The sequence below is a fragment of the Equus quagga genome, chromosome 20 (assembly GCF_021613505.1).
Source record: "Equus quagga isolate Etosha38 chromosome 20, UCLA_HA_Equagga_1.0, whole genome shotgun sequence".
NCBI classification, from domain to species: Eukaryota; Metazoa; Chordata; class Mammalia; order Perissodactyla; family Equidae; genus Equus; species Equus quagga.
This window is the reverse complement of record NC_060286.1, coordinates 2,456,097-2,475,659: the sequence shown is the minus strand read 5'-3', so window position 1 is coordinate 2,475,659 and position 19,563 is coordinate 2,456,097. Positions and strand designations below refer to the sequence as shown.

The 19,563-nt window shown below is 40.9% G+C and overlaps 1 protein-coding gene across 3 annotated transcripts in view; it reads left to right on the top strand.

Moving 5' to 3' along the window:
• The first annotated feature begins 355 nt into the window (after positions 1 to 355).
• Positions 356 to 19,563, top strand: part of DLGAP5 (DLG associated protein 5) — a 28,045-nt gene continuing 8,837 nt past the window's right edge. For 2 of the 3 annotated variants that reach the window (XM_046647524.1, XM_046647523.1), the window contains exons 1-11: positions 356 to 438; positions 944 to 1,179; positions 5,698 to 5,882; positions 9,694 to 9,775; positions 9,867 to 10,022; positions 10,794 to 10,864; positions 13,067 to 13,338; positions 14,263 to 14,378; positions 14,772 to 14,895; positions 17,171 to 17,256; positions 17,984 to 18,144. In XM_046647524.1, the coding sequence (XP_046503480.1) occupies positions 945 to 1,179; positions 5,698 to 5,882; positions 9,694 to 9,775; positions 9,867 to 10,022; positions 10,794 to 10,864; positions 13,067 to 13,338; positions 14,263 to 14,378; positions 14,772 to 14,895; positions 17,171 to 17,256; positions 17,984 to 18,144 (1,488 nt within the window). In that variant the 5' untranslated portion in view covers positions 356 to 438; position 944. The remainder of the gene's footprint in view (positions 439 to 943; positions 1,180 to 5,697; positions 5,883 to 9,693; positions 9,776 to 9,866; positions 10,023 to 10,793; positions 10,865 to 13,066; positions 13,339 to 14,262; positions 14,379 to 14,771; positions 14,896 to 17,170; positions 17,257 to 17,983; positions 18,145 to 19,563) is intronic. The other variant, XM_046647525.1, reaches the window with a different exon arrangement.

The following is a 19,563-nucleotide window of genomic DNA, read 5'->3' as shown; positions in this document are numbered from 1 at the left end:
GGCTCTGAGCCGGCATCATAAGGAGAAACCTGGTGTGGTAAACTCTTTTAAAAAATATTAAGTGAAGAAGACGATCCAATAAGCTAAGCTCCAGGGCAGATTTGGGAGCACACGGCCTCACCTGCGGAGCGCCCGTACCTGCCCCGGAGCCCGGGTGCCCCCAGCCCGCCGCATAATCCCTTCAGACCCGCCCATCCTTTGAACCGTCCGTTCACCTTTCAATCAATTCGAATAGCGCAAGGCGAGAACCAATCGCAAGCCTCGTCGACAGGAAGGGGCGGGTCCCTTACCCGGAGGTGTTGCTCCGCAGCAGTCCAATCAGAGGCTGGGTGCGGGAAGTTTGAATTCGGCCGGGGCTCGGCTGTGGGCGGCCCTCCAGACCCCGAGCGTTTCTTTCCTTTTGGTTTGACTGAGGTTTCACGCTACAGGCTGCCTCAGGTAGGTGGGTGCTGGGAGCTGGAGGGAGGGCGCTGGCTCGCCTCCTTCTAGAAGGTCTGGAAGGGTCTGAGGTGGGCAGCGGCGAGCTGGACGCCGCTCAGGGGAGGCTCCTCTAGGACCAGTTACCTGTCCTTCCCGCAGCCGTGGCTCCGTCCTCCAGAAGAGTAACTAGGTGTTGCTATGATCTGTGTAGCAGTCAGCGTTTCACCACCGGGCCGTGACTGGCCTCTGGGGCGGGACGCTGCTTAGCATCCTTGGCCCCCACATTCACTTCCAGTAGCTGCTCCCAGAGCCGGCGACAACTAAAACCGCCCTGGTTGGGAACCTCTAGGCAAGCAACACTAAGCCATTCTAGACTTTCAGTGTCACATGTTTTTTCCATTTTGTACTTAAAATTTTTTATTTCAGAATGGTCTGAGGTGGGACAGGGGGTGAACCAGAATCTTAATTTTTAAAATAATATGAAAATCTATATAAGTTGGTCTATCTTTCTTTTCCCTGACAGGATGGCTTCATCACATTTTGCCAGTCGACTGAGAAAGGATTTAAGTGTTGATATGATTAGAACTAAAATTGTTCATAGGAAATCTCTGTCTCAGAAAGCAAACAGACATAAGGAATATGAACAAAATAGACGCTTTGGTTTGAAAGATGTCAACATTCCAACCTTGGAACGTAGAAATCTTGAATTAGAGGACACGTCTCAAGAGCTTATTCCAGAAGAGATGAGTGTCAAGCCAAGTAAGTAAAGAGCTGTTGTGATTTTAAATGCTTTTTTTTTTTTTTGAGGAAGATTAGCCCTGAGCTAACATCTGCTGCCAGTCTCCCTCTTTTTTGCTGAGGAAGACTGGCCCTGAGCTAACATCCATGCCCATCTTCCTCTACTTTATATGTGGGATGCCTACCACAGCATGGCTTGCCAAGCAGTGCCATGTGCGCACCCAGGATCCGAACCAGCGAACCCCAGGCCGCCGAAGTGGAATGTGTGCACTTAACCACTGCGCCACCAGGCCGACCCCATTAAGTGCTTTGAAGAGGGAATAAAAGTTGGTTTAAGACCTGGGGTTAAGAAACCTTGACCAGGGGCCAGCCCCAGGTTCATGGGCTTGGATCCTGGGCACAGACCTACACACCGCTCATCAAGCCATGTTGTGGCAACGTCCCACAAACAAAATAGAGGAAAATGGCACAGACGTTAGCTCAGGGCCAAACTTCCTGACCAAAAAAACAAAAAAGAAACATTACCCAGAAGAATTTGAAATACTATTCTAAATAACTTGGTGTTTTCTACAACTAAATGCTCTCTATTTGAGGTAAAGGCTGTGAAGTTTCCTAGCTAGGCTAAAGCCATTCACCTGTGGAGTATCATAACACTGTATTATCTATATTGCCAGATAGGAATACTAAAGTTCTCACTTCTGGAGTGTGAATAAGATGAGTGTTGACAAGATAAATGGATAAGGGACATTAAAATAGAAGTTTTGTAGAGAAATGAGATGTCAAGTTGTTTAAATGTTCACTGCTTCAATTGTGTCATTTTCCAGGACCAGTGAAATATGCAGCATGTACAACACATTCAACATATTCAAGCTTAATTGATTCTGTAAAAGAGAGGGTTGGTCTAAAATATTTCTTCCAGATTTATCACTTTTGTGATTCTAAAGGAAAGTGAGAGAGAAGAATTGGACAGAAGTGTTGTGGGGTTGTTTTTGTTTTTGAGATGACATGATCAGTGCACGTTTGAAGGTCAAAGGAAATGGGTTGGTAGTGAAGGGGAGAAAGTAAAGAATAACATCTCTTAGGAGTTGGGAGGAAATGAAAACTGGGCCATAGAATGATATAGGGTGACTTTTAAAGGAAGAGCTAGACATTTTTTGCTGAGGAGTTGATATTGCCGCCTACATCAGCTCCTTGGTTCTACTCCAGCCCTCTCAAATACTCCGTTCCTTGACCAAAATCTCTCGAAGGAAAGTCTAACTCTGTCAGTATGCTGTTAAAATATCCTTTATTTTGCATTTGCGAAGGTCTAGAGGTGGCAGTAGGCCTGGCATGTTCCAGAGAAGCAAGTAGGTGAGCGTGGCTAGAGAAGAACGAACAAGGGCGACAGTGACCGTAGAGCCCCGAGGGCCTTCTTTACGGGGAGACGAGCTTTTACTCTGAGTGAAATGAGAAGCCATTATTGGATTAGTGTGTTTATAATCTGATTTATGTTTTAAAGCATCACTTATGGATTGTAGGGTGACAAGCATGGCCTCTGGCAGACCAGCTAGGAGATAATTGCAATAATTTAGCTCATGGTTGATCACAGTGGGAACGGCAACCCTGGGTGGTTGCATTCTGGATTTATTTTGAAGTTTGAACCAATAGGATTTCCTAATGGAGAGGATGTAGGTTGATAAAGAAAAGTCAGGATGGTTCTAAGGGTTTGGGCCTGAGCAACTGAAAAAATGGAGTGGCCATTACTAAATTGTAAAAGAGGAACAGTTTTTTGGGGGGCAGTAAAATTAAGAGTTCAGTTTTGGATGCGTTAAATTTGAGGTGCCTATTAGATATATAAGAAGAGGTGCTGCAAAGGCAGTTGGATATACAAGATGGATTCATGGGAGACATCCGAGCTGGAGATGTAAATTCTGGGGTTGTCACCTTATACGTGGTGTTTGAAGCTGTAAAACCACATGTGATTACCCAGAGTTTTGCTATGGAAAAAGGAGAGAAGAGGGGTGAGCACTCTAACATTTAGAGGGTGAGGACATGAGGGGAAACTAGCAAAGAACTGAGGAGCAACATAAAGTAAGAGGACAACCAGCAGAGTGTGGTGTCTTAGAAACCAAGTGAAACAAGCATATCATGGAGGACAGACTGATTATGCCAGTGCTGCCTGTTAGGTCAAGTCACGTTAGAAGTGAGAATTTGGCCTTCATTGTGGGGGTCGCTGGTGATCTTAATGAATACTTTTGGTGGAGCCAAGCTCAGGGTGTGAAAGGCAGATTGGAATGGGTTCCAGAGAGAATGGCAGCACCACCTAGGACATCTTCTTGCCCCAAAAGTTGAGCTTGAGTCTAATCAAACCCTTAGGTATTTTCAATTTATAGAAAATATGAGGGCTAGAGGAATGAGTAAAAAGCATGAGAAAGGAAACAGGCAAATGTAGAGTGCAGGAGATTCTGTAGGACAACTGAATAGCTTTTGTCAACAGGATGATGGCCTGGAGAAAAGGGTGAGGCGGAGGACCTGTTTCAGATGAAGAGACTTACAAGACACTCACATACAATACATGGATCTCGCTTGATTCCTGACTTGAACGAACTAATGGTTTAAAACAATTAAAGACCTGTCTGAAGCAAACGAGGTCTAAATCTGGTCCCCGTAGTAGATGATAATACGGAATTACTGCTAATTTTTTTTTTTTTTTTGAGGAAGATTAGCCCTGAGCTAACTGTTGCCAATCCTCCTCTTTTTGCTGAGGAAGGCTGGCCCTGAGCTAACCTCCGTGCCCATCTTCCTCTACTTTATATGTGGGACGCCCACCACATGATGTGCCAAGCGGTGCCATGTCCGCACCCAGGATCCAAACTGGCAAACCCCGGGCCACTGAAGCAGAACGTGCGAACTTAACCGCTGTGCCACCGGGCCAGCCCAACTGCTAATTTTTTTAAGTGTGATATGGTATTGTGGTTATGAAAGGAAATGCCTTTATTTTTAGAGGTTCATACTGAAAGATTTATGGATAAAATTTTGTGAGTAGAATTTATTTTCAAATACTTCAGGGGAATAAAAGCAAGTGCAGCAAAATGTGGAAAATTGTTGAATCTGAGTGATAGGTATATGGGGAGTTCATTATATTCCATTTGTGTGTGTATTTGAAATTTTTCATAATTTTATAAAAAGTGAGCGGGGACAAAAGGAGAACCGGAAATAGGGATATGAGTAACTCTGGTGGAGAATTTTGCCTTAAGTGGGAATGGAGAAATGAGGCATGTGGCTAGATGAGGATGTGGGTTGGGAGGAATTCCTGCATGTTTGTAACTTTCTGGTGGCAAGACCCTAGTATAAAGAGAGAAATAGGTGAGTGACAGGGTAAATTGCTGGAAGAATGTCCTTGAGTAGGTGAGAAGGCATAGAGTCTGGAGCTAGGTGGAGGAGTTGGCCTTATGTAGGAGCACCCTCAGCCCATCTAAAGGCAAAGTCTTTAGGCCCAGATGCCCAGGTGGGAGCTTTGAACACAGATGGGAGGGGGCTGTTTCGGTTTTGAGGAGAGGATAATGTGTAAAATAATAATCCTGGAGAATGAGAGAGTGATGAAATAGGGAAATGTAGGGTCCAACTGAGGTTTGTAGTCATAGAGAGGAAGAGATGGGGCAGCATGCCTTGTGTGTTTTTCTAGCCACATTCAGTTGAGCATTGCAGGTGGGAAGGAAGCAGAGAGTGGCATTTAATTGGAGTTGGAATTTTGCCAGGGTATAACACATTAAGAGAGGAGTCAGAAAGTTGAAGTAGTAATGATGATGATGAATCATGGAATCTAAACTGGATAAGAAGAAACTTGAGAACACGAGGGAGGTGAGAGACAGTAAAAAGATGAATGTAGGTCAGCAGAGGGTAGGTCCTGGTGGGGCCAAATGGTTCAGGGATGCCTCTGAAGCTTGACTGAGGCTGGAAGAGCCGTTTCCAAGATGACTCACTCTCATGACTGGCAAGTGGATGCTGGCTTTTGGCAGGAGGCCTTAGTTCTTCGTCATGTGGCATCTCCTTAGGGCTGCTTGAGTCTCCTTAAGGCTCCACATGGCCACTGACTTCCCCAGCTCAAGTGATCTGAGAGAGAGCAGGGCCAAGCTGCACTGTCTTTAATGACCCAGTCTTGGACGCCACACTCCATCATTCCCACACTTTTCTTGGTGACACAGCTCAGCCCTATTCTGTGTGGAGGGGACAACACAAGGGCGTGACTACCAGGAGGTGAGAATCACTGGAGGTCAGCTTAGAGGTGGGTGATCATAGAAGTTAATTAATTTAAAAGTGAAGTAATGCATGCCTAGTACATGGCAAGTAGTTAATAAATATGTGAACAAGAGAAGGCAAAAGGGAGAGAAATTTTAAAAGGATAGGGTTGAAATGACTTGCGGTTAGAGTGCTAAGGAATTCTTAAGAAGTTACTGAAAGCATTTCTTAGCAGCAGTTGAAGTTAGACAATGGTATTTTAGACATTTGGATAACTTTTTATCTGAAATGTTTTATATACTGTTTTTTCCCCCTGCTTAGGGTCAGTGAAATCTGTTCTAAGTGATCAACGAAGACAAATGCTCCAGAAATACCAGGAGGAAAAGCAACTTAAAAAATTGAAAGAGCAGAGAGAGAAAGCTCAGCAAGGAGTATTTAAAGTGGGTCTTTATAGACCTGATAAGCCTTGTTTTCTTTCAGCAAGAACAGAATACCACCCAAAAAAGGTAAATTTAGTATCCTAACTTGATATACAGCAATAGTTCCTAACAGGAGTTTTCTTAAAGAGATTACACTTGATCTTAGCCAAAAGGCCCAGAAGTGATTCTTTGAGAGTTTAAATGACTAAAATAACCCTTTCCCTGTAGTCCCTTTATTCACTTAGCTAGTTGGCAGGAGCCGGGAATGACATCCTAATAGTTCAGAAGATGGAGATCAGGTCTCTCGGTGTAGCCATAGGTAGGTTGACACGGGATAAAACCAGCAAAGCAGTTAGAGCCGAGCTGAATGGTGACGGCCGTGTGAAGGATTTGGCGTCCATCCTCTCGGATGCAGAGTCAAGAGAGGCTTATTCATGAGCTTGTACCATGATCAGATTAATAATTCAGGAAGATTACCCTGGCCTGGAAGATCGTAGTCTGGAAGGGGAAGAACTTATAGGTAGGAAGACTGTAGTGAGACTGTCGTGATAGAGTAGGTGAGACAGGATAAGGGGACTGGGGCAGTGGGCTTAAAAGGAAGAAATAGGTGTGAGACATCTTAGGAGAGAAATTTGATGGGGACCAAGTAGATGGTGAGGGGTGAAGGAAATTGAGGAGTCGGAGATAAGATGATTCTGAAGACAAATTAGTTTGAGCAACCATATAAATTGTGCTGCTGCTAAAAGAGGTGTGGAAGGCTAGAAAAGGAACATGCCTAAATGGGTGCGTATTAATAATGCTTTTTCTTCTTTTGTTTAAGCTCATTTGGGCCATCTGGATAAGAGGCAGTTGGGAATAAAAATTTGAAAATCAGGATGGAGATCCATGCTGAGATGTGAATTTAGGATATGATGTTGGGAGTATGGATGGGGGTTTCAGCTGTAGGGCTAAATGAGACCACTCCAGTAAAGATACATACATTGTGAAAGAGTGATGTCTAGAGAGCACCTTCAGGTGGGCAGAAGTCAGGTACCAGTGATAGGTCAGAGTGGCAGGAGAGCTAAAACAGGACAGAAGCTGGAGGAGGGGTGATCTAAAGAAGAGAATGATCCATGAGTCTAGAGGGATGAAGTTTGAACACAGGCAGCTGGATTTGTAAATTAGGTAGTCACTGGTGATTTGCTCTTTTCAAGATAGTCTCTTTTTGGCTGTGTATTCATTCCTGATTTAAATAAGAATTGAACAACGTAAAAGCTCAAGATATTGCCTGTTTTTCTTTGGTTCAGGAATCTCATTGATTTATTTGACAGACCTTTGATTACTCTGTGTGTGACCTTAGGATAACGTGGAAGTGACCAAAATTAGTAGAATGTAGCTCAAGGTGGAAAGATACAGAAAAATATGGCGTGTATGTGTTAGACGAGGGCGAGATTGTTTCTGTTTGGAGGAACATCAGAGAAGACCTCTTGGAAGGGGCTGAACTTAATCTGGCTTCTCAAGAGTATGTAGGACACCAGTCATTGGTCTAAACTGTAAACAGCTATTTACAAAGTGTTATATGTAGGGGGAAAAGACACACATCGTTGTGTTAAATAATAAGATTCACCAATAGCCATTTTTTATTCTACTTAGACAATAGCCATCGCTGAATGTTATTCACTTTGTGCCTCGTTTCTTCAGCACAAGATCTTCCCTGAGATTTGGAGAAGCAAGTGGCTCCTAATCTAGAGGAGAAGTCTGATTGTGCTTCTTCAGGAATTTTAGAGTTGATAAATATCTTATCACTTTTAATCAGTCCTTCTCGCTGGATTTCTGCCATGCTTTGTGATCAGGTCTCCATTTTCTTATTGACAGAAGACAACTGCATAATCATTGGATTTGAAGGCAAACTGTCAAAGCTAGGAAAGTAAGCTGTGCAGTATCTTTTCATAAACAGGAAAGAAGTGATCCTAATAATCTAGTCTCTTCATCGACCCCTTCCAAATATTTCCAGTTAATCATATTATCAAGGATTCTCATGCCTGGAAAATATAATATGAAATTTCTTCTTTCTCCTCACTGAGAAATATGAGTAAGTTTTGAAGCTTTTAAGGAAGATTAGCCCTGAGCTAACATCTGATGTCAAGCCTCCTCTTTTTGCTGAGGAAGACTGGCCCTGAGCTAACATCCGTGCCCATCTTCCTCTACCTTATATGTGGGATGCCTACCATAGCATGGCTTGCCAAGCAGTGCCATGTCTGCACCCAGATCCAAACCAGTGAACCCTGGGCCGCCAAAGCAGAACATACAAACTTAACCACTGCGCCACGGGGCTGGCCCCTTAAGCATAATTTAAATCAAGCCAGAACCAGAAAAAATAGTAATTTAAGTTAGCAAGTATCTTTTTGCCATAAATGATTAAGGGTTGAATGATTAAGGGTAAAATTTAACTTTGAAATGGAAACTTTATTTCATAATGAGACATGGAAGTAAATTTTGCCAGTTAATTTTTTTTTTTAAGATTTTATTTTTCCTTTTTCTCCCCAAAGCCCCCTGGTACATAGTTGTGTATTTTTAGTTGTGGGTCCTTCTAGTTGTGGCATGTGGGATGCCGCCTCAGCATGGCTTGATGGTGGTGCCATGTCCACACCCAGGATTCGAGCTGGCGAAACCCCGGGCCGCTGAAGCAGAGCACGTGAACTTAACCACTCGGCCACGGGGCCGGCCTCTAATTTTGTTTTTTAAACTTTATCTTCTTTTGACTGTTTTAAGATTGTTCCATCTTGTATAGATTACAAGGTCAAAGGCCAAAGCCCAAACGGAGCTGACTAGGGTATAGTTGATAGTTAGTAGATAATCGTTACTAAAAAGACAAATTGTACTTTTTTCTCAGAGTAAGTAAATTCATTCTAAATCTAATATCAGCTTCAAGCATAGTGATTATCTAACTAGAGGTAACAGTACCAAAATCCCTGTTATTGGTATGGTAACATGGAGCAGTTTTAGCTAGATGCTAAGGAAAAACTCACTTAAAATTTTCATCGCCAAACATCCCATATGAGATCTATGCCAACTCTGTGTGTCACTCTCTTTGTTTGTTTACTGGGCTCTATTGTGCATCCGTGTCACTATAAAATGCAGATAGGGATATAAAGCACGTAGGGTGGGGTGATAAACTCATGGGTCTTCAGAACACCATTATGGACAAAGTTAATAGGACGATTACTAAAATAAAGTGAATCGGGCAAGGAGGGAAATAATATGTCTCTGTATCAGGTGAGAAGGCTCCGTTTCATGTATTCAATAAATTTTGAGTCACTACCATGTTCCTCTAGGCTCTAGGATATAGTAATGAATAAAGCAAAATTCCCTGTTTTCATGGAGCTTACATGTGAGATAAGCAATAAAAAGAAAAATAAATAGTATGCGATGGTCATAAGTATTATGGGGGAAATAAAAAAAAGAGAGAAGGCAGATGGGGAGTACTGAAGCTGGTGCAGGGTGGACGTCTGATGGGGCCTCGCTGAGAGGGTGGCGTTTTGAATGAAGTCTTCAAGGAAGTGGGAGAGTGAACTGTGGGAAGTGTTTTCTATCCAGGAGAAGACTTTTCCAGGCAAAATTCAAAAGTTTTGAAGTGAAAACATGCTGGTATGTTTAAGGACTCTCGGAAGATTATAGTTAGCTATTTTTAATAACGTAGGCTATTAGCGTTTTCCAAATTCTAGGATTGTAAAAAAGCTTGTAAGGAAATTTATATCATGGAAAACTTTTTTCATCTCATTTTATTTGGGGTGGTGGATTTTTTGCTGGGTCATTTACAATAGTCAGATTTCAGATGAGGCGTCAAAATGCAGATTAAAAATGTGGTAGTTTGATTCTTTAAGCAATTAAATCATGTAGCACTTAATCTTTTAAACAGATTGGTAATGGGAGTGATGTTCGAGCAACCCGATCAGGTCAAAGACAAACTTCTGAAAAGAAAGTGTCCAAAGAGAAAACAGGTAGGAGTGTTAGCAATTATTATAAGCTCTGATGTTGCCCCAACAATGCTTTAGTAATTACCGAAAGCATTTAACTTGATTGTTCCCACAGCAGGGCAGCCTGCAATGCCCACGTCCCTGAGAACCACTCGATCGATGACTCAAAGAGCGAAGCAGACCGCGGGAGCAGGCGCCGCCAGTGCAGCCTCCGCCCCTGCAGCCTCCGCCCGTGCAGCCTCCGCCGCGCCGGCCACGCGAGCTGCGCGTGGTGAGAACTGTTCCTTCATCAGTGGCTGAAGTAGAATGTTCTGGTCCCTGAGGTTTTTTGTGTTCAGTTTTTAAAGTCATCGTGTACTTGTTTGAGTAGGAGAGGAGGAAACGGGAGATTCCAGGTCCCGAAGACAGGTTCAGTGCCCCACCATCCACTTAGCACACGGTGGGCACTCAAGCGGTGAAGTATCTGCATCGCTGCAGGCAGCGCTTCAAAGTGAAGATTAATGGCCCCAGTAAATTACAGCCCGTTCGTTTGGTGGAATACAGTGTACCGTTTAAGAACGATCCTGTGAAAGACACTTCATGACGGTTCAGGATATATTAAATGGGCAAAGAAAACAGGTCAAATTCTGAACAGTATGATCACAATTCTAAAATATGTATGTGAATATGTGAACATAGGAGAAAACTGGAAAAGCACACCCTGAAGTGTCAGCAGTGATGATCTCTGAGTAATGTAATCGTGGGTGATTTTTTTGGATTGTTGTTTTTGTGCTTTTCTTCTAATTTTCTACAATAAGTACATATCTGATATTCAGAGGCAAAAGGTAAAATACATTAACACCTTTTGTTTTGAAAACAGCCTATACTTTGGCAAGAAATTTCATCTGTTTTTATCCTATTTTAGAATGTGACTTTTAATCATAAAATCCTTTAAGACGTACATTCCTATTGTTGCCTTTTTTCCTTTCCCAAATTACCTAGTACTTTTAATGCGGTATTTTCTATCTAGTCAAAATGGATCTCTTATTCATTTTTATTTTAGATAATGAAACAGAAAGAAAAGTACCCAATCAAGGAAGGCCTGCCAAAAAGATAGAAAGAAAACCTGGCAAGGTAGAGTATAAACATCTTTTTATTTCTAGATGCTTTGAAAATCTCATTGCGATTTTCATGAAGCTGAAATTAAGCTGACAGAACTCCTTCAAGAGGTTAACCTCCACGTGTGTGAAAACCTCTTGAAGCACAGGGAAGCATCAAGAGGGTTTACTGTTATGGTTTGTGAGGTGTCTCATCTTCAAAACCTTATAGGTAGAGAACGTGTAGTTTGGTTAACAGAAGAGAGAAAATAAAAACACAGCTGACGGAAACCTTCATGTGAGAATCAACTAGGAGATGGGGTGCAGTGGGTGAAATGCATCAACTCTGGATTCAGCTAGCCCTGATTTGCATATTGTCTTGCTTCCAATTGGCTATGTAATCTTGGGGAAATTATGTGTTTGTTCTCCCAACTGTAACATGTAATATCTACATAGAGTCGTGTTAAGAATTAAATCACCTGACGTTTCTAATAGCATCTAGCGTAGTGCCTGGTAGAGTCTTCAAAAAGAGCCACCATTTCAAGGCCCCAATCCCTTGATTTATAATCCATGCTACAATTCCTTAGCCTTAAAAAAAAAAAGTTATGCCAAAGTGTAAGAAACCTGGCTAGATTCTTACTAAAAATCAGACATAGTTCCTCCAAGGAAGGCAGTACAGGGTGATCTTCACAGGCAAACAGCTGGGCCTCACAGCTCCTCCCTCGAGATTGGTTTTCTCCTTAACGATCATTGCTAGTGTCTACCTTTGCAGCCACACAGGCCTCAGGGACAGTGTCACCCTTAAACTCTCCTCCAGGGAGAAATACTCTGCTTTCAATTCATATCTCATTAAAACTCAGAAATGTAGAAACCTCTAAAAATTATGTTTAAATGGGTGGGTTAAATGGGCGAAGGTGGTCACAAGGTGCAAACTTCCATTTACAAAATAAGTAAGTAGAGAATGTAATGTACTGCATGGTGACCACAGTTAATAATATTGTATATTTGTTGCTAAGAGAGTAGATCTTAAAAGTTCTGATCACAAGAAAAAAAATTTGTAACTGTGCATGATGATGGATGTTAACTAGACTTACAGTGGTGATCATTGCACGATATACAAATATTGAATCATTATGTTGTATACCTGAAACTAATGTAATGTTGTATGCCAATTATATTACAGTAAAAAACATACCAAATAACAAATTGACTTGGGAAAGAAAATATGCGTCACATTTTTTATTTTCTTTTTTTGGTTAGGTAGACTGGCCCTGAGCTAACATGTGTTGCCAACATTTCTCTTTTTGCTTGAGGAAGATTGTCCCTGAGCTGACGTCTGTGCCAGTCTTCCTTTATTTTGTATGTGGGATGCCACTACAGCGTGGCTTGACAAGCGATGTGTTGGTCCACACCTGGGATTTGAACCTGTGAACCCGGGGATCCCAAAGTGGAGCATGCAACTTAACCACTATGCCAGCGGGTGGGCCCTGCTTCACATTTTTTGTTTTCTCCTGCTTCACATTTTTGTTAAGATTTTATTTTTTCCTTTTTCTCCCCAAAGCCCCCCGGTACATAGTTGTGTATTCTTCGTTGTGGGTTCTTCCAGTTGTGGCATGTGGGACGCCGCCTCAGCGTGGTCTGATGAGCAGTGCCATGTCCGCGCCCAGGATTCGAACTAACGAAACACTGGGCCGCCTGCAGCGGAGCGCGCGAACTTAACCACTTGGCCACGGGGCCAGCCCCTGCTTCACATTTTTTATGGTTAATCTTACTATGTCATGTTGAAAAATATTTTTGCTTATTTGATAAAGTTATTCATAAAAATCCAAGGTTATTTAAAAAAAGGATTTAGTCCTTGACAATACTAGTCATCCAATAAACATTGGATTTCTGATTCTCAAACCACTGTAATTATCAACATAATTTAAGTAAAAAGATAGGTATTTGTTAAGTGAGTAAATTTTTCCACCTCAATTTTCTATTTTTTTTTAATTTGTTGTAATACCTAAAACCTATTATTTAGTTTTTTTAAATAGGGTTCTCTCTCTTTCTGGACCTTAGCAATGGTTTATGTAGCTGGTCTTCTGACTCCATGTATACATTTAATTGTATTTGTTTTTGTCTCTTAAATTACGTGCATGGGACATGTCTCTTAACTTGACATTTTCGGGCCTAAAAAATTGGTCGAATATATCCCCAGAAGAGAGATTCTCACTCTATTCTGTTTATTCGCATCCAGGTCGTTTCTTTTAAAGTTGACAGTGAAGAAAATACTTTGGAGTCACAAACCATTGTGACAAATGGAACGGATCCAGATGGAGTCTTATCAAAAATGGAAAAGTTACCTAAGACGAATCTTGCAGCAGTGAAAGGGAGGCCATCCTTCGCACCAGTAGATTTCGTATTTCGGCCTCCGGATGGTCTGAAGAGCTACGAGATAACGCCTAGGACTCCCACAAGCACCGCTGCCTGGACGGCCGCTTACAGCTGCCGCTCTTTAAACACGGAAGTGTAAGAATGAGATGTTATTAATGAATTCCTTGCTGAGATGGATAACGAATGCCTTTCTTAGATTTGGCCTGTGCTTTGTAAGTTATTTACTTAGTAAACTATGTTCATTATAAATCATGAAAATTTGACCTTTCCAAAAAGTTCTTCAGAAGGCTACCATAATGTATTTGACAGGTTTGATATTTTCTGTGCATTGCTATTATTTTCATGATTCAATTTGCTTTTTTTTTGCTTTTAATAAGTGACTTTATTATAAGACTTAGAATTAAATTTTTAGAAAGAAGAAATTGCTATACTGTAGCTCACACGTGGTTTGGATTTTTTTGTTTATTTGTGGTTTTTTTACCAAGTATTACTTTATAAAAACTATCTCTAGGGGCCAGCCCGGTGGCGCAGCGGTTAAGTGCACACATTCCACTTCTTGGTGGCCTGGGGTTTGCTGGTGCGGACATGGCACCGCTTGGCAAAAGCCATGCTGTGGTAGGCGTCCCACTTACAAAGTAGAGGAAGATGGGCATGGATGTTAGCTCAGGGCCAGTCTTCCTCAGCAAAAGGAGGAGGATTGGCAGTAGTTAGCTCAGGGCTAATCTTCCTCAAAAAAAAAAAGAAAAGAAATGGCAAGGTTGCTTTCCAAAGACTGGCTGGTGGCAGATTGACTAAGAACTGCTCAGCCACATCCGAGACTCCTAAGTGCATATGTCCGGTTGAGAGGTCTTTGCATCTGTGGATCTCATCGCAGGGAGTGAAGATGGGCCTTCCCGCTGGAGGTGTCTACGGTTTTCCCTCCAGATTAGACACATTTTTAAAAAACAGAAACATATTTCTATTTTATCCCATGTTTTTAAAAAACAACATAATTTTGAAATCCTTCAATGAGCTATGTGGGGTTCATGTTTCATGAAGTGTATTTTTGCTCTTGTTTAGTGATAGGGCTCCAGAAGCAACAAAAGAAACTTTGGCACAGAAATGTAAACCTTCAGCACATCAAGAGTGCGATGGATGGCGCCGTCCTTTGAGTTCCCTGGCAGTCGGGAGCACAGGTGTGGCGTTTTCATGAACTTTTCACTCGCTTCTCTGGGTTATGATTTATCAGAGATTGTTCAGAGCCCTTTTCACCATATGGCTCACCATGTAGCTCAGGGTGTGATCTCAGGGTCAGCGGAGATGGAAAAGCATGGGGAGGGCTATCTGATGACAGAGCTGGAATGAGGACTGCAGACTGAGAGGGGGACCGAAATGTAAATTTGAAGAGATGAAGAACATTGGAGACGCTTTAGAAGGAGATCTGATGAATGAAATCATTGAGGCAGAAATGAAATTTTAAATTTCAATGTTGAGAAAATTGAAGGATTTAAGAAATTTGTCTTGTGGGGGATGTCATTTTAGGAGTTGCTGCTTTGAAATGTATATGTAATGTTTTCTTTAATCTATAGATCGTGTCTTAAATAAAAATGAAACTACTACTGAAAATTTACATGGCCTTCCAATAAAAGAAGTCCCATCACTTGAAATAAATGAGGATCAGACATCTCAGCCACGACATGTGCTGTATTTCAGGTCTGTGCGTGTGTTCCCAGTGTAAGCATTGGGTATTAATGTCCAGACAGTTAAAGCCAAGATCAAACTATTTTAACCTTAATATAAGACGTAGATGAATTAGGAGGAAACTGACTTTGGGTGATTTTTTATTTACCTTTTAAATTAAAATTTGTTTTTCAATGGCTAGTATAGTATATTCATGTGGTTCCTAATTTAAAATGTAAAAAAAGGTACAAGTGAGAAGTCTTTTTCCCAACTCTGCTCCCAAACCCACAGTTCAAACCTTCCACAGAGGCAAGTGTTATTCATTTCTTGTGAATACTTCCAGAGATAGATAACGTATATGTAGATAAACATATACTTTTCTTTTTTTATGTAAACAGTAGCATACTATTCTGTTTTCGTTTGTAAGAGATTCCATTTTAGTCCTTTAAGAACTCTCTCATGCTGTTTTGTGTGTGTTTTAATGGCCACATGGTATCCAATTGTATGGATACACCACGATTTACGTAATAGGCCCCTGTTGCTGGTTGTTTCCCTTGAGTTCAGTGTAGTAGTATTACTGTCAAGCCTGCAAAGAACAAGCTTGGATGCTTTTCAATCCTCTCCTGTGCAAATATATAAAGACCCCAATTTACATTCCCTCCAGTAAAGTATGGGAGTTCCTATTTTCTCATACCTTTTTTTTTCAAGCAAAAAAACTAAGTTAATGTTTATTTTATAAAAGAAGGATAGAGGGAGATGGTTGGAGGCTCCTTGGCCCACTAAATCATGAGATAGGATTATGTTTCTCCAACTGTGAAGACTGAAAATTAACATCCTGTTTGGGAACCTAAATGCCATGTCACCTGAATGGCTTGGTCACAGATCAGAGGACTGCATCTGGAGAAAGGCCCCAATGCTCCATATCACACGGGAAATGATTACATACTATGTTCTGCAGTGAATGTAGCAAGAAAATTCTCACACCTTTTCCAATGCAGTACTAACAATTTTTTTGAGCTTTGCCAATCAAATGGAGGCGATATTATCTTGTTATAGTTTTAGTACTCATTTGTTGTATTATGAATGAGTATCTTTTTATATGATTGAGAGCCACTTCAACTGTTTTTAGAACATAAGGTTTTATGATTGCAATGGATTTTAGAGATGAGCTACTCCACTGTGTTGTTGGCCTGAGACGTTGAAATAATAAGCAATTTACAACTGAGACGTTGAAATAATAATCAATTTACCCAACTAAATAACGTTGGATCTAAGCCAGGTCTCCTTTTTCATTAATTAAGTTGTTCTCTGTTATGCCCTTAGATATAAACAGCTAAATTTTTCTGCTGAGAAACAAAGACTGTCCTCAGTTTCTCCTGCTAAGATACTTTTTATAAAGAAACTTTAAATTTACCTTGGGCCGGGGTTTCTCAACTGGCACTACTGACACTTCAGATTGGATAATTCTTGTTGTGGGGCCATCCTCTGCATTGCGGGATATTTTGTAACATCCCAGGCCAGTAGCACTCCTCGGGTTTGTGACAATCAAAGATGCTCTTGGGGCTGGCCCAGTGACACAGCGGTTAAGTGTGCACATTCCACTTTGGCGGCCCGAGGTTCGCCGGTTCGGATCCCAGGTGCAGACATGGCACCGCTTGGCACGCCATGCTGTGGTAGGCATCCCATATATAAAGTAGAGGAAGATGGGCACGGACGTTAGCTCAGGGCCAATCTTCCTCAGCAAAAAAGAGGAGGTTTGGTGGCGGTTAGCTCAGGGCTAATCTTCCTCAAAAAAAAAAAAAGAAAAGAAGATACTCTAGACATTGCCAGATGTCCCCTGGGGGGAAAAATTGACCCGTGTTGAGAACCACTGCCCTGGGACAAGCAAAGCCTACTAATTAGAATCTGTGAGGCCCTAACACTGTAATTCCAGACTTACAGAGTTTAGCTTCAACTTACTCTTGGCAGTTGGGTTGGTCTTAGTTCCATGGGCAATACCAGAACTAAAAATGGAACTCAGGCGTGTCTGGTTCTTTCTCTTCAGCCTCTGAAAAATAAGAACAGAAAGAACTAGAAATATTAGCTGAAAAGTGGCTCTTGGCATTAATTGTCCACATAAGTTTTAGGTGTAGAAGGATGGACATAGATAGGCTATCAACTTGTATTTATGAATTTTAGTATATCACAGCTCGTAAAATAATGAAGCATCAACTCTGGAAAATTACTATTGTATAAATGTCATATTGCTAATATTTAGCTATTAGTATGAGAAACATTTGTAAAATTGAAACATATGTCGTAATTTTAGAAAGATTCTCCAGTCAGAAACTGAAAAACTAACCTCACACTGCCTTGAGTGGGAAAGGAAGCTTGAATTGGACATTCCAGATGAAGGTGAGGGAACATTTATATCTTTTATGTCTTACCTTTGTTTATTTTAATATGTTTACATTTATCTGAAACATAAAAATCTAGTGTTGTCCAACTTTATAGTTTTGTTATTCAAACTAGCAAGAATTTTTCGTATCTCAACATATGTTTGCTAATATCTCTGTGCTAAAATGGTACATGGCTTAAAATATGTAAGTAATTAGAATATTAACCATCATTCCTGAGAGTTAAACGCTTGCCTATTAGATTTTTTTATGACTTTTTTGAGTGACATCTATATCTAGTATTGTTTAATTATGCAAAAATATTTTCTGAATGAAAATTACCTAAATAAATATGGAACAGATTTTCTGAAAAGTTCCTTAATCTTATTTGGGGAAGCTGAAAAAATCATTTGTGTCTGTGTGAAGTCCTTAGATGCTGATGTACAGTGAGTTGTTTGAGGTTGAATTCTTATAAAACTCAAGGTGAGCAGAATGCTGTTTACTATGTAGCAACATATATGAGAATGAATATTGCTACGTTTTAGCGGGAACAGAAGCAGACAGTCAATGCTCAGTATTTGTATGACAAAGTTTTGTAGTAGATGTTTTTTTGTTTTGCTTTAAGGTAAGAGTTTGATTCTGGAAGCCCCAGGATATTTGGGGTGAGGTCGTCTTATCAGCTGGCTGACTTGCAATCAAGGTCCTGTTTTGTTCTTTAACTTTTAAAAATCTCATGTTTCCTTTAGCCAAAGATCTTATTCGCCTCGCAGTTGGTCAAACAAGACTCCTTATGAAAGAAAGGTTCAAACAGTTTGAAGAACTGGTGGACGATTGTGAATATAAACGAGGCGAAAAGGATACCACCTGTACAGACCTGGATGGCTTTTGGGATATGGTTAGCCTTCAGGTATGTGGTCAGGATTTGGAATGGATTAACTTTCGAGTCTCATGTTTTTGGAAGTGATTTGCATTCCCTAATGAGTAATGATGATCAGCATCTTTTCATGTGCTTGTTAGACATTCATGTGTCTTCTTCGGTGAAATATCTGTTCAAATCTTTTTGCCCATTTTTTAATTGAGTTTGTCTTTTTATTATTGAGTTGTAAGTGTTCTTTGTATATTCTGGATACAAGTCCTTTATCAGAAATATTTGCAAATATTTCCTCCCAGTTTGTGGCTTGTTCTTTAATTTTCTTAATGGTATCTTTTGAAATGCAGATGTTTTTAATTTTGATGAAGTTCAGTTTATCAATTTTTTTATGTTGTGATTTTGGCATTATTTCCAAGAACTCTTTTTGCCTAACCATAAGTCACAAAGATTTTATCTTATGTTTTCTTTTAAAAGTTTTATCTCTTTCACTTAGGTCTGTGAACATTTGGAGTTCAGTTTTTTAAAAAATTAAGTTGTGATTAATTTTTTTTTTTTGCTAGGAAAGATTTGCCCTGAGCGAATCTGTTGCCAATCTTCCTCTCTTTTTTTTTCTCCCCAAAGCCCTACTACATAGTTGTGTATTCTAGTTGTAAGTCCTACTAGTTCTTCTGTGTGAGCTGCCACAGCATAGCTACTGCCAGACAAGTGATGTGGTTCCACAACCGGGAACCGAACCTGGGCTGCTGAAGCAGAGCATACCGAACTTTGACCACTAGGTTATCAGGGCTGGCTCCGGAATCCATTTTTGTGTGTGGCGTGGGAAAGAGTCTAAATTCATATTTTTTCTTGTGGATATCCACTTTTCCCAGTACTGTTTGTTGAAAAAACTATCTTTTCTTCATTGAATTGCATTGGCACTTTTGTTGAAAATCAGTTGGTCATTTAAATTTCTTTGAGAGAGCAAGATTGAGAGGACCTACATGTGTAAATGCATAGTAAGGAGACTCAAAGCATATTTACCCAACTGTTGACAGTGGTTACCACTTTGAGGAGATTGGAAATACCAGAAGGATGGGGATCACACATTCCCATCCTGCTAGTATGTATATTATTTGAGTCCTTTATTTTTTTATTTTTTAAGATTTTTTTTTTGTATTTTTTTCCTTTTTCTCCCCAAAGCCCCCCAGTACATAGTTGTATATTCTTCGTTGTGGGTCCTTCTAGTTGTGGCATGTGGGATGCTGCCTCAGTGTGGTTTGATGAGCAGTGCCATGTCCGTGCCCAGGATTCGAACCAACGAAACACTGGGCCGCCTGCAGCGGAGCGCACAAACTTAACCACTCGGCCACGGGGCCAGCCCCTATTTGAGTCCTTTAAAATGAGATTGTGTCAGGGTCAGCCCAGTGGTATATTGGTTAAACATGGCACATTCCACTTCATTGGCCCAGGGTTTGT